This window comes from Caretta caretta, chromosome 12, assembly GCF_965140235.1.
Source record: "Caretta caretta isolate rCarCar2 chromosome 12, rCarCar1.hap1, whole genome shotgun sequence".
Classification (NCBI taxonomy): domain Eukaryota; kingdom Metazoa; phylum Chordata; order Testudines; family Cheloniidae; genus Caretta; species Caretta caretta.
In genome coordinates, this window is record NC_134217.1 from 38,568,069 (window position 1) to 38,581,223 (window position 13,155).

The 13,155-nt window shown below is 41.6% G+C and overlaps 1 protein-coding gene across 5 annotated transcripts in view; it reads left to right on the forward strand.

The window, feature by feature from the left end:
- The window catches only part of BANP (BTG3 associated nuclear protein), a 275,918-nt gene that overhangs the window by 150,058 nt on the left and 112,705 nt on the right, over nt 1-13,155 (forward strand). For all 5 annotated transcript variants that reach the window (XM_075118461.1, XM_048816312.2, XM_048816313.2 and 2 more), the window contains one exon: nt 2,873-3,040. In XM_075118461.1, coding sequence (XP_074974562.1) covers nt 2,873-3,040 — 168 coding nt within the window. The remainder of the gene's footprint in view (nt 1-2,872; nt 3,041-13,155) is intronic.

Here is a 13,155-nt window from a genome sequence, read left to right on the forward strand (position 1 = left end):
GAACTGCTGCCTAGCCATTCGGTCCCTAGTCTGTAGCTGTGCATTGGGTTCTTCCGTCCTAAGTGCAGGACCCTGCACTTATCCTTATTGAACCTCATCAGATTTCTTTTGGCCCAATCCTCCAATTTGTCTAGGTCCTTCTGTATCCTATCCCTCCCCTCCAGCGTATCTACCACTCCTCCCAGTTTAGTATCATCCGCAAATTTGCTGAGAGTGCAATCCACACCATCCTCCAGATCATTTATGAAGATATTGAACAAAACCGGCCCCAGGACCGACCCTTGGGGCACTCCACTTGATACCGGCTGCCAACTAGACATGGAGCCATTGATAACTACCCGTTGAGCCCGACAATCTAGCCAGCTTTCTACCCACCTTGTAGTGCATTCATCCAGCCCATACTTCCTTAACTTGCTGACAAGAATACTGTGGGAGACCGTGTCAAAAGCTTTGCTAAAGTCAAGAAACAATACATCCACTGCTTTCCCTTCATCCACAGAACCAGTAATCTCATCATAGAAGGCGATTAGATTAGTCAGGCATGACCTTCCCTTGGTGAATCCATGCTGGCTGTTCCTGATCACTTTCCTCTCATGCAAGTGCTTCAGGATTGATTCTTTGAGGACCTGCTCCATGATTTTTCCAGGGACTGAAGTGAGGCTGACTGGCCTGTAGTTCCCAGGATCCTCCTTCTTCCCTTTTTTAAAGATTGGCACTACATTAGCCTTTTTCCAGTCATCCGGGACTTCCCCGGTTCGCCACGAGTTTTCAAAGATAATGGCCAATGGCTCTGCAATCACAGCCGCCAGTTCCTTCAGCACTCTCGGATGCAACTCGTCCGGCCCCATGGACTTGTGCACGTCCAGCTTTTCTAAATAGTCCCTAACCACCTCTATCTCCACAGAGGGCTGTCCATCTCTTCCCCATTTTGTGATGCCCAGCGTAGCAGTCTGGGAGCTAACCTTGTTAGTGAAAACAGAGGCAAAAAAAGCATTGAGTACATTAGCTTTTTCCACATCCTCTGTCACTAGTTTGCCTCCCTCATTCAGTAAGGGGCCCACACATTCCTTGGCTTTCTTCTTGTTGCCAACATACCTGAAGAAACCCTTCTTGTTACTCTTGACATCTCTGGCTAGCTGCAGCTCCAGGTGCGATTTGGCCCTCCTGATATCATTCCTACATGCCCGAGCAATATTTTTATACTCTTCCCTGGTCATATGTCCAACCTTCCACTTCTTGTAAGCTTCTTTTTTATGTTTAAGATCCGCTAAGATTTCACCATTAAGCCAAGCTGGTCGCCTGCCATATTTACTATTCTTTCGACTCATCGGGATGGTTTGTCCCTGGAACCTCAACAGGGATTCCTTGAAATACAGCCAGCTCTCCTGGACTCCTTTCCCCTTCAAGTTAGTCCCCCAGGGGATCCTGGCCATCCGTTCCCTGAGGGAGTCGAAGTCTGCTTTCCTGAAGTCCAGGGTCCGTATCGTGCTGCTTACCTTTCTTCCCTGTGTCAGGATCCTGAACTCAACCAACTCATGGTCACTGCCTCCCAGATTCCCATCCACTTTTGCTTCCCCCACTAATTCTACCCGGTTTGTGAGCAGCAGGTCAAGAAAAGCGCCCCCCCTAGTTGGCTCCTCTAGCACTTGCGCCAGGAAATTGTCCCCTACGCTTTCCAAAAACTTCCTGGATTGTCTATGCAACATTAGACACTAGCCTAGTATGCCTATGGTAAGGAGTGTGGGAGGTGGCCCAGCGTAGGGCAGAGGGTAGGGTGTGGGGATGAGGTTTCTGTTTGGGGGTGAGGCCTGCAGGGCGGGGCTGGGGCAGAGGGGTTCAGGATGCAGGAGGGGGCTCAGGGCTGGGGCAGAGGGTTGGGATGGGGTGGGGTGAGGGCTCTGGCCGGGGGGTCAGGTTCTGTGGTGGGGCCAGCGATGAGGAGTTTGGGGTGCAGGCAGGCTGCCCCAGGGCTGGGGCCAGAGGACTCCCCCCAGCCCTCTCCCTGCCAGCAGCAGCTAGCTCTGGGGGCGGGGCCTCTCTCTCCCTCTGCTGTCAGGAAGCACAGCGTTCTGGGGAAAGGGTCCTTCTCTCTTGGCTGGCAGCAGTGAGCTCTGGGGCCAGGGGAGAGGCTTGCAGCAGCCCTGCAAGCCCCAACTTGCTCCCCTCCCCAGTTCACATCCACCCCCTACCTCTGTTCTCTCCAGGTCCCTGCTGCGCGGCCACGATCGTTATAATTTGAATCAGCAAGGTGACCCAGTGTCTGACATTCTGTGACCCAGTACTGGCTTGTGATCCATACTTTGAAAAACACTGCTCTAGAAGGCTTTTTTTAAAAAAAAGACAGCCCCCCCACTTTAGCTTATATATCAGTCCTGTTAGAGAATTAGTCCTGGGCATCTAGTCACCATTAGTTTTATAGAAATTGTGACTGTAGGGGAGGTTAAAATATAGTTTTGTCTACTTTTGGCCAAGGAGCAACTCATCTATCAAATTTTCAGTACTGTGCATCCCAAACTTGATGGTGCCATTTCCACAAATGCGCATGCAAATTGGGAAATTGCATATACTGGTGGCCAGTTAAATACACAACTGATCATTTTGCACACATTCAGTTACTTGATTTGTGTATGGTAATTTGTGTGATGGTTGCTGTAATTGCACACAACTGCAGTTTTGATAATCTCTGCCATCGAGCATCTCATGTTCCTTGAAGTGACTTTGGGCACTTATCAACAGATGCTATTTCATATAATGCGTTCATCTTCTTGAATGTGTGAGAGTCCTTGCAGCCCCCATGTAGATAAGTGCATTTCACACAGAATGAGGATTTATATTGTGTCCTATCCTTTTGTGTGTTTTTTCCTCTTTCTAGGTCACCTTTTCTATAAATTTGGAATTACAGAGTCCGACTGGTACCGGATCAAGCAGAGCATAGACTCCAAATGCCGGACAGCTTGGCGGCGAAAACAGCGAGGCCAGAGTCTTGCGGTGAAAAGTTTTTCCAGGCGAACGCCTTCCTCTTCATCTTATAGTGGCTCAGGTAAAAGAAACATTGGAAAAATGGAAATTTACCCTAAAAAATTCATTTGTCTTTCAAAATACTTGAAAATAAAATTAGCTTCTATTAATCTACATTTACAAGAGGCTCATATGTAGACCCTACAAATTGCAGTATCTTTATGTAGCTATAATGCACTATCTATACTTGAATATAAACTGAGAAAACTGATGATGAAATTTCAAGTGATCATTTTGGAATAAGTCTGTGGCTTATTGCAGCTTTTCTTGCAAGTAGAGTTTAATGTTGACGAGCAGGTGTGTGTGTGTGTGTGTGTGTGTGTTTCTGGCATGAGATGGAGGAAGGGAAGCCATCCACCAAACCAACAATAAATATGTTCTTGTTTTGAAATGAAAATTGTAACCGATTTCAGTAGGTAAGAAACATAATAGTTTCAATGGGTTATAATGTCTCGACTCCTTTCCGCAATAACGTTCTAGTTTGATTGCCCCTTCCCCAACCCCAAACAAAAATGTTGGCTGTTTAAATACAAAATCCTCATATACTAATAATTTATATGCAAGTTCATGCCATTATGTAGTATACCCACTACATGGTAACCAATTGTTAAGCTTTTTAAGTAGAGGGGCTGTATATTTATCTGTGATTAAGATTCATAATAAGAATAAAAGAAAAATGAATCTTGTTAAAGAAGTCTTTTTTTCACTGTATGTTCATACAGTTTATTAGGACATGTTTAATTTTGTTCACAAAATATCTACCAGCCATCCTTAAAAATCTAGTAGGGAGTTCTATGTTTCCACATAGATATAGGCATGAACAATAATACAATGAAAAATGTTGACCTAGGAAATATTCTCATGGGGCATTTTTGGCTCATGCGTATATTAAAAGCAGTGTTGTGGGGTGTTCGTACATCATATATTAAAAGCAGCATTTTGGAGGTGAGCCCAAAGAAGAGGAAGTAAGTTTACTTGCCTCCATGAAGTTTCTGGTTGCATGTTAACACTAACCGCTGTATCTTACGCAAAGAATGTCTAAATCTGCTTTCAATGGACAATTTTATATACTGAAACTTGAAATAATTTCCAGAATCCTCAGATTAAAACAACTAATCAGCATAATGATTACCATAAGTTATATTTATTGATAGGATTTTATTTTGAGGCTCTCTTTCAAAACTGTTTTCTTTATATAAAATGCAATAGTTGTGGACCTTAGAGTCACGTTAGCATGTACATATTGACTGGTGTTGGAGTTCATTATGGAAAGCTATTACTCATTAATCTGCTCGGTGAAAAAAGGACCAACAGTGAGATATAGAGCCCACAGATGCAGGTTGAGGGCATTTTGTCCTCTGAAAGCCACTATATTAACTGAAGAGGCAGTAGTCTCCTATCTAAACAAAAACTGCACTCTCTCTCTCTTTCCGTTGTAGCCTTTAAAAATGTCTTTTTATCCTGAATGTGATAAAGTTCTACTGAAACATCTGCACATTTAGCTTTCAGGGCAACGAGATTCTCTTTGCCAGTGGTGGGACACAGACAGTAATAGTAGCCTCCACCTTTGATAAATGTGGATGAAATGTTCCATGGGTTTCATGGTTTCTGTGTCTTACGTTTTCCTCAGAACATGGTTGGTCCTATTTCCTGGGAGTGTTTGAGGTCCTGCGTGAATCCAACAGGTATTGTCACATCCAGGAACTGTGAAAACACTGTTAACAAAAAGTAGCAAACTCTAGTCAGGCTCTGCTGCTGCTCTGAAATTTTATGGCATCCCAAGAACAGGTGGGAGCCGTAGTGTTTCACCTGAAGCTTCTCCAGCAGCGATTTGAAAAGAGTGGAAGAGGTATAACGAGAGCAGGAAGGAAGGGATAAGAGGCAGGATGAGAGTATAGGGAAAAGGAAGGAGGAAGGATTTTTTTTTTTTAAATTGATTCATGCAGTGTTAGGAGGGGGGAAAAAGATAACTTTTGGATGACAGAGTTGTAATTCCATCTCAGTGTTCAGGTAAATACATGAACCACTTAGGCTTTGCTTTTCTGGTTTGACATTCCTGGAACCCCTCGGTTGAATTACAGGCCCATAATTCATAGGCTTCTGTTACTTATTATATACACTGTATAATGGATGTGGCAAAATTCCCACTGCCAGCTAGTAGGGAAAATAAATCATATTTTACAGCTCTGAAGTAATCTAAGGTCTGTATTTCACAGTTATGACAACATAGCTGTCAAATATGGCTTTTTAAAGTGTTACATATGAACCCAGACAACTTTTTATGGTAGCATTTGCTTCAGGGAGCAATGTAAGGTGAGCCTTGAATGGTCTGAAATTCAGCTACTTGAGAAACTCTCTCTTTCCCTATTGTTTGCCCATGCTGTTAAGAGAAGCTTGAGTGTTCCTTTAGTCAGGTCTTAGGATACAACACTATGGGAGAGATTGTAGGGTCTTCTCAATACCTGTCCTTCCCTCACCTATGGAACTCTCTTATTCTGCTTGTTTGCTGGAGTTGGTATATTACTGCTTTCACGTCATACTAAGGTGCACCTGCTTAGACAGGCATTTAGTTTAGAATTTTGTTCTGGGCTGGTCAATGAATGTTGCCGTTGGGCAACAATAACAGTAATGACTGGACTGTCTAGTATAGATGCTTCTGTTTGATTTAATTAAGTTGTAGATACTGTTAGGTGACTAAGTACAATGAGTGATCTATATAAATAGGTATATAATGTGTATTTTAATTAAACATCTACCTTTTAGGTAAAATATGGTAGTTGCTTCACACAGGAGAGGAAGACTATGACTTGCATAAAAAATACATCTCAGGATTAGTCTGCCATCAGAAACCGTTCAGTTTTCTTTCTGTGTTCACTGTGATGTCATCAAAACATTCTGAAGAGTGTGTGGCCTTATAGCTCAGTTTCTTGTGAAGTATTACGGTTGATCTTCCTAAACAGTAATGAACAGGAGTCGTAATATTTGCACAGTCAACAATAATATTAATTATTATTTTCAATGCACACTTTTGTGCACTCAAATAAGTAACAAAGAGAGTCTAAGTCTGACAGGATGTGATAAGTGAGTGTCATAAACAGACCAGGAAAGTGGGGTGGGAGAGGAAGGACAAAGTTTACAGTAATATCTTACAGTTAATCAATAAAGCATGGTCATATCTACATAGTTTCTTTAAATTAGTTTCTCTGTGTTTCTTTTAATGCTTCATAGGCTTCATAAGACAAGGTGGGTGAGGTAATATGTCTTATTGGACCAGCTTCTGTTGATGAGAGAGACAAGCATTCAAGCTTACACAGAGCTCTTCTTCAGGTCTGGGAAAAGTAGAGTGCCACAGTTGTCTTGTAAATATTTGAGGCAGGCAGCGATGCCGTCATTGTGAGGGATGTTGGTATATCGGGAAGTGACACCCATGGTGGTGAGGATGGTATTCTGAGGGAGATGGTTAACATTGCAGAGTTTGTGGAAGAAGTCAGTTGTGTCCTGGAGGGAGATGGCCCTTTGTGTAGTGAGTGGTTTGAGGATGGGTTCTATGAGTGCCGATATTTCTTCAGTGAGAGTGCCGTGGCCAGCTATGATGAGTCTGCCTGGGTTCCCTGGTCGAAGGATCTTGGGGTGGGTTTGTGGGGGACGAGTTTGTAGAGTGTTTCTTGGAGTTGTTTGGGGAAAGATTTGATGATATTCTTAAATTCCTGGGTAAATTGTGGTGTGGGGTCTTCTTTGAATTCCATATACTAGATGGTGTCAGACAGTTGTCAGTTGGTCTCATTAATGTAGTCTTCATGGTTGAGCACTATAATGGCACCCCCTTTGTCTGTTGGTTTGATCACTATCTGGTGGTTAGATATCAGGGACTGTAAAGCTGTCCCCTTGGCTTTGTGGCAGAATCGAGCTTTTAGGATGGATGTAAATGAGGTGAGAGAGGTGGCTTGGTTGAATAGGTTTGGGGAGCTTGTCTCATGTTTAGGTGGCAGCACATAGGAAGGTATACGGTACAGTAAAATAATATATAAAACACTACCATTATGGTATTTAGCAGTGAAATTATTGTACTGCAGAAATCATAGTTGAACAGTAGCATGGACGTCCAATAGGTGGATGTTATTCTTGACTATATTTTCACTTTAATATGTGTTTAGAGTCCAAGATACTTTTATCTTCCAGCCACAGATCAGTTTCCCATGATGCATACAGAAGACAAGAATGTTCGAGGTACATATGATGGCCTTGTTCACTTTCTGTGACCAATTTTGGAATGGAAAACACATTTTTTTAATAACTGTTTGTTTTGTAGATCCCATTCAGCTTTGAAATACAGCTAACTGTCGCCCACCCCAAACTTGGTAGTACTCCAGTCCGTAGTGCAGGATAGCAGTTTAAATCAAATGCATAATTCAACCAATAAATAAAAATAATATTCCAGCTATGTTTTTCTTGATGTGGACTGGAATGTGGTAGAGTCTGATCTGATCTGTCAAGGTTAGCTGTTCATACAGTTCCAAATATTTTTAACATTTTAAGCCTGAATAGCTTATCTCTGTTGTTGATGATGATAACTAGCAAGCCAGCTGTATAAAAAGTCTTTTAGCTAGTGGATTTCTGGAAAGGAAGAACTGAACTTCAAGAATCTCAGCTTATGCGCTAATAAATTTGTTAGTTTCTAAGGTGCCACAAGTACTCCTGTTCTTTTTGCGGATACAGACTAACACGGCTGCTACTCTGAAACCAGTGAATAACACATGTGTTTTAAAAACAAATAGTTTTTAACTGAGAATATCACTGATGTATTTCTTTGCACAATACAAGGCATGTGTTGACAATTGATTTGGATGCACTTCTACCATGGCACATTTTAAAATTAGTTTTAGAATTTTACATATCCTTTTGGCATCTTTTTGTAATTGTCACACTTGTTTTAAAGTTCCTGATAATTTTGAAGGTCAACACATTTTCCTGTTGATCAGATCAGTCAACCTGTGGAACTCTTTGGCAGAGGATCTTGTAAAGGCCAAGACTATAACAGGGTTCAAAAAAGAACTAGATAAGTTCATGGAGGATAGGTCCATCAATGGCTATTAGCCAGGATGGGCAGGGATGGTGTCCCCAGCCTGTGTTGCAAGAAGCTGGGAATGGGTGACAGGGGATGGATCACTTGATGGTTACCTGTTCTGTTCATTCCCTCTGAAGCACCTGGCATTGGCAACTGTCAGAAGACAGGATAATGGGCTACATGCACCTTTGGTCTGACCCAGTATGGCCGTTCTTATGTTCTTAATTAAGCAAAATGAATGAGTTTGGTAAAATGTAGCCAGCTTAAAAGCCACTATCAATTTATTAGCGGCTAGACCTTTGCCCTTAGCCCCGAGTGTGGGGTTGTGTGTAACTGTGCTGCCCTAGGAGAAACTCTTTGGCAGAACTGTGACTCCCTTATCGTTCCCATGAGCTTCCAGTTTACTTTGGCTCCTCCCAGTTCATACCTCTCCTCCATATCTTTTCCATTTACTTGTTTGCATAGGCGGGAGGGAACTAGTAGCCCTGTTCAATTTATCTTCCTCCCTGTGCCTAGAGTAGCCATCTGAGCAGGCTGCCCAGTTAGGAGAGTGAGCCTTACAACCCCTTATTCCCCGTACTTCTGCCTTAGGCTGGGCCACAGTGTGGCCCGAAGGCTTTAAAAGCTGAAATGTCTCAAAACTGTTATCTGGGGAGAAATATTCTGCAAGTCTGAATATTTATTTTATTCCAAGCCCATAACACATCTCTATTTCAGTGTGATCACACCAGAGCACAGCATGTACACTGCCTGCCTGAGCTGCTCCTTACTCTGTGTGGGAACAGCCGTCTAACAAAACACTGTGCATTTTATTCAGAGGAGAAAATAATGAACTGAGCACACAGTAGCAGCACCCTAGTGCAAGTCCCTCCAGAGCTGGGTGTAACCAACCTAGTGTCCTGGAGGAAATAAACTATACAGAAAGCTCATGTAGTACTCTAAGATGGGGAGCAATATAATGTTTACCAAATAATGAGGGACAAATTGAAACACATTTTCTAAGCTTATAAGAAAGCATTGCAGATAATGGAGAGTGGAAAAACGTTATTGACCCTTTCACCAGGTTCAAGGTGATAAAATAACTGTTGGTTTGTAGCTTTGTTTAAACTCATTGGTTGCCAGATAGTTAATTCTTCTTGATATCCCCTTGGGAAGTGTTAGTGGGGGTTCAGAAAGTATTCTTTTGAAAATGTATTTTCTTTCGTATTATTTCTACCAACTGATACGTGAAGTGGACACACAGTGTCAGTTTGTCTGCATTGCAGCCCAGCTGTTCTGAAAACATCATTTAGAAGCTTAAAAATATTTGTGAGGGCTTGGGGTATGTATGTGTGCATGAGGGTATACTATAGTCTCTGTATTAGCTGTTTTCCTGAGTTTTAGGTTAGTTTTTTTCCCCTCCTGAGATTATTGATGAATCTTTATATGAATACAGTGAATGAAAGGCACTAATGAGGAAAAAGATCTAACGTAGAGCTGAATTACATACCGGTAATTAGCATGCAGTGATGTTTTTAATCACATATCTCTGAGGGCTGATTAATCTCAGAATAGCTTTCAATTATAAATCACAGCGTGTGTGTTTCAGTCAGGGGATGCTTATTAGTACTTTTTTTTAAGTGCTGTAAAACAATGACGTTCTCTTCTGTATGGGACATTTGCGTGCCCTTGTTCAAAACTGGGCAAGCACAAAGCAATAGTTTAATACTTTTATATTTGGGAATGGCAAATATCTAACACGTCTCACCATCATTTAAAACAATGTGTTCTATTAGTCCTGGCATTTCTTTTAAGAACACAGTGAATGAGCTGTTATACAATAGCTTTTGATGAAAATGCAGGCCCTAATTAATTTGTACATTTATAATAACCAACCGTGTGGAAAAGAGCTTAATACATGACTGGGTTAGAATGCTTAACTACATTCTTTTTGGTGGATATGTGTGGTGGACAGGGCCAGCTCCAGGCACCAGCGTTCCAAGCAGGTGCTTGGGGCGGCAGTCAGAAAGGGGCGGCAGAGTTTCCGCAGTGGCGACAATTCGGCAGTAACTTCTCCGTTCCACCAGCTGCGGTGGCAATTTAGCGGCAGCTTCTTCTCTCTCTCCTGTCGTCCGCGGCGGCAATTCGGCGGCGACAGGTTTTTTCACTGCTTGGGGCGGCAAAAACAGTAGAGCTGGCCCTGGTGGTGGATGTGTTGAACTGCAACCATCCATGTTGATGTAGGTTGTGCTGCTGAATGGCATACTCTGAGGAGGGAGACAAGGATTACACTGAGCGTGTAATTGTAGGGGAACTGGATGCATGGCTTAGAGGATTAGTAATGGGATCTAACATTTTTTATCTCTCAGTTGCTGGTCTATGTGTAGTTCAGGTTTGTAGTAACCAAAGCTGTTACCATCTGACAGCTGTTCAGTATATTATTTGAAATGAATTTGGTGTCAGTCTAGTTCCCAGCAGACAGGTACAAAACTTGTCACTATTGTCCTCCTAGTTGGCAGTTCCAGCAGACTGGCTAAGGACTGGGGTAGCCATGAAGACTGAACTGTTGGTGGGAATGTGGAGAAGCTTACATGGTCACTGCCCTGCAGCATGTCCTATTCTGTGACCCAGTAGATGACTTCAGTCTGCAGAGCTTCTGATCTGGTATTTTTTACCATTACTGTAGTGTATTCACTTCATTTTTGAAAATTTGATTTCCTGAAACCTATCTGGCTGTAACCTGGGTTTCTTTTTTGGGGGTCTGAAGAGCCCATTATGAGAATTGAATTGTTACGTGCGTCCTTGTCAAAATGATCTGGATACATTCACATTTAAGGAGGTTGCATGTGCTTGAGTGGCATTCCTAGATGCTTGGGCTGACTATCATTAGACATGTTAAACTTTATGAGTGAAATGTTCAAACTGAAGTATTTTTCTGCTTGTGCAGTATATGACGTGACTAGCTTTATATCATATATCTTAAAAATAACAAATTTACTCTTGTCTTTTCAGTATATCACAATTAGAAGTTAACTGTGCTGACCCCTAGTCTGTGATGCCTAGGGCAGCATGAGACGGATACTATAGTTCTTAATCAGGCATTGTCAATGGGAGTTTTGCCTGAGTAACTATTGCATCAGGATACTGAAATCTTAAAAGTTCAAAAGTAACTAATCTCTAGACTAAATATGTCTTATGAAGCAGTTAGAAAAAAAATGAACTTATGCCTTTTCACTACTATTCCCCTCCCCCCCAAGATATTCATTAAGATTGTTCTACGTTTAATTGGCTGTGCAAGTTTACAGCAGTCGCAGGATTTATGGGCTGTGTAAAGTAATTGGAGTAGATTGTTGGGCTCAGGGAGAAGTTGTATTCCCATATTTCATCTGGCACATCAGTTTGAAAATGTCACCCTTTGTTGTGCTTGAGGTATTAATTGCAGTGGTCTGTCCTGCTCTTTTCCAAGCCAGGCTTTTAGTTCTCAACGTGTGTGTTTTAGTTTCTTGTTTTTTCTGACAAGAGCCATACACATGGCTGCCAGAATAGGTTAAGCAGATATCCTTTTAAAAAACATGCATAGTTGTTGTGGTTTTTTTGGGGGGGGGGGCGGGCGGGGGGGAAGCAAATTGGGTCCATTTTTATTTCTGTGAATTGTCCAGTAGAGGGTGATGTAAGGTGACGTAGCCAGTACTTGGGCCCTTTTTTGGAAGGGTAGATATCTTTGATTTTAATCTGTTTTTCTTATTCTTCTTTTTCTAAGAAAAGAGTTCAGGCCACCGAAAACCGCCTTCCCATTTGTTAGTAGAGCTCTGATAGTGTTATGTAATAACTGTGAAGTGGAAGCGCACTCTGGATAATAATATGCAAATAAGCAGAGCAAGCGAAAAACCACTTTGCTCCAGAATCCAAACCTCCATCCTTTCTTGCCAAAACAAGGGAGCAGATCCTCAACTCGTGTAAATTGTCATAGCTCCATTGATGTCAGTGGAGTTATAACAGTTTATTCCAGCTGTGGCTTTGCCGCCAGAGTTTTTGAAGAGAAGTAGAGATACACTTATGGTTTTTAGCTCCTATTTAAAATCAAATTGGGGTGTGAAAACAAATATCTACCAGTCTATTTTAGGAGACTACTTTAGAAATAAAGATGCAGAAACCCACAGGGAGATTTAAATAGAGATTAATTCAAAGAATGAATGAAGCAAAATGACAGCGGAAAAAATGATATGGGAAATGCCAGAGGTTTTTCCATTGGCATAAGGAATGTTCAAATTGATTTTAGTTGAAAGTTAAATACACACATGCTTGAAACAGTTGTGAATTACATTTGTCAGACAAATCCTATCTTCCTTTCACAACTCCTGAAGAGGATTAACTTTGAAAAATATGCCACAGAAACAAGTGTTTTAGTGGGGTGACTTTCTCAAGTGTTGAGGATTAGCCCATAAAGATAAAGACCTTTTAAAGAGAGATTTACCTTTTTTTGGCTCATGAGAACATACAGTAAACACAGATTTTAAAGGGTCTAATTTTCAGTTCATGGAAAAGGAACAAGTCATTTATAACATTTTACCATTTCATAACCCTCCATTTGTGAAAAGGTAAAAGCAGCATCTTTTGTTCAAAGGAGAACTGCGCCGCTATTGCATCTGATCCACCTGAAAAGAAAGATGCTGTGAAAATACCACATTGCTGCCATAACAGCAGCAGTAACTCAACTGTTCAGATGATGTCCAAGCAAATCCTCCATTCTAAAAACGCAGTGGAAAATTTCAACAGGAGAGTTCAGCTGTACAATTTCTCAGAGCCAGGGATTCTCTGTTATGTCAAAGTTGTAAATATGAGGCCAGATAGTTTACATTATAGTGATTTATAACTGTTGACATATTGTCCATTCAAGCTGTGTGCTATTCATGTTTGTGTTTGTTTTTTATGAGGAATATTTAAAAATGGATAAATATTACTTTTGCCTGGTCAGAGCTTTAGAGGGGAAAAAACAATTATACATAAAGGATGTTTTGTTTGTAGACATTGCTGAGTTCTCTTTTCCTTTCTTCCTTTTTTGTTACTAACTCTGGCCATTGCAATGAAGCCAA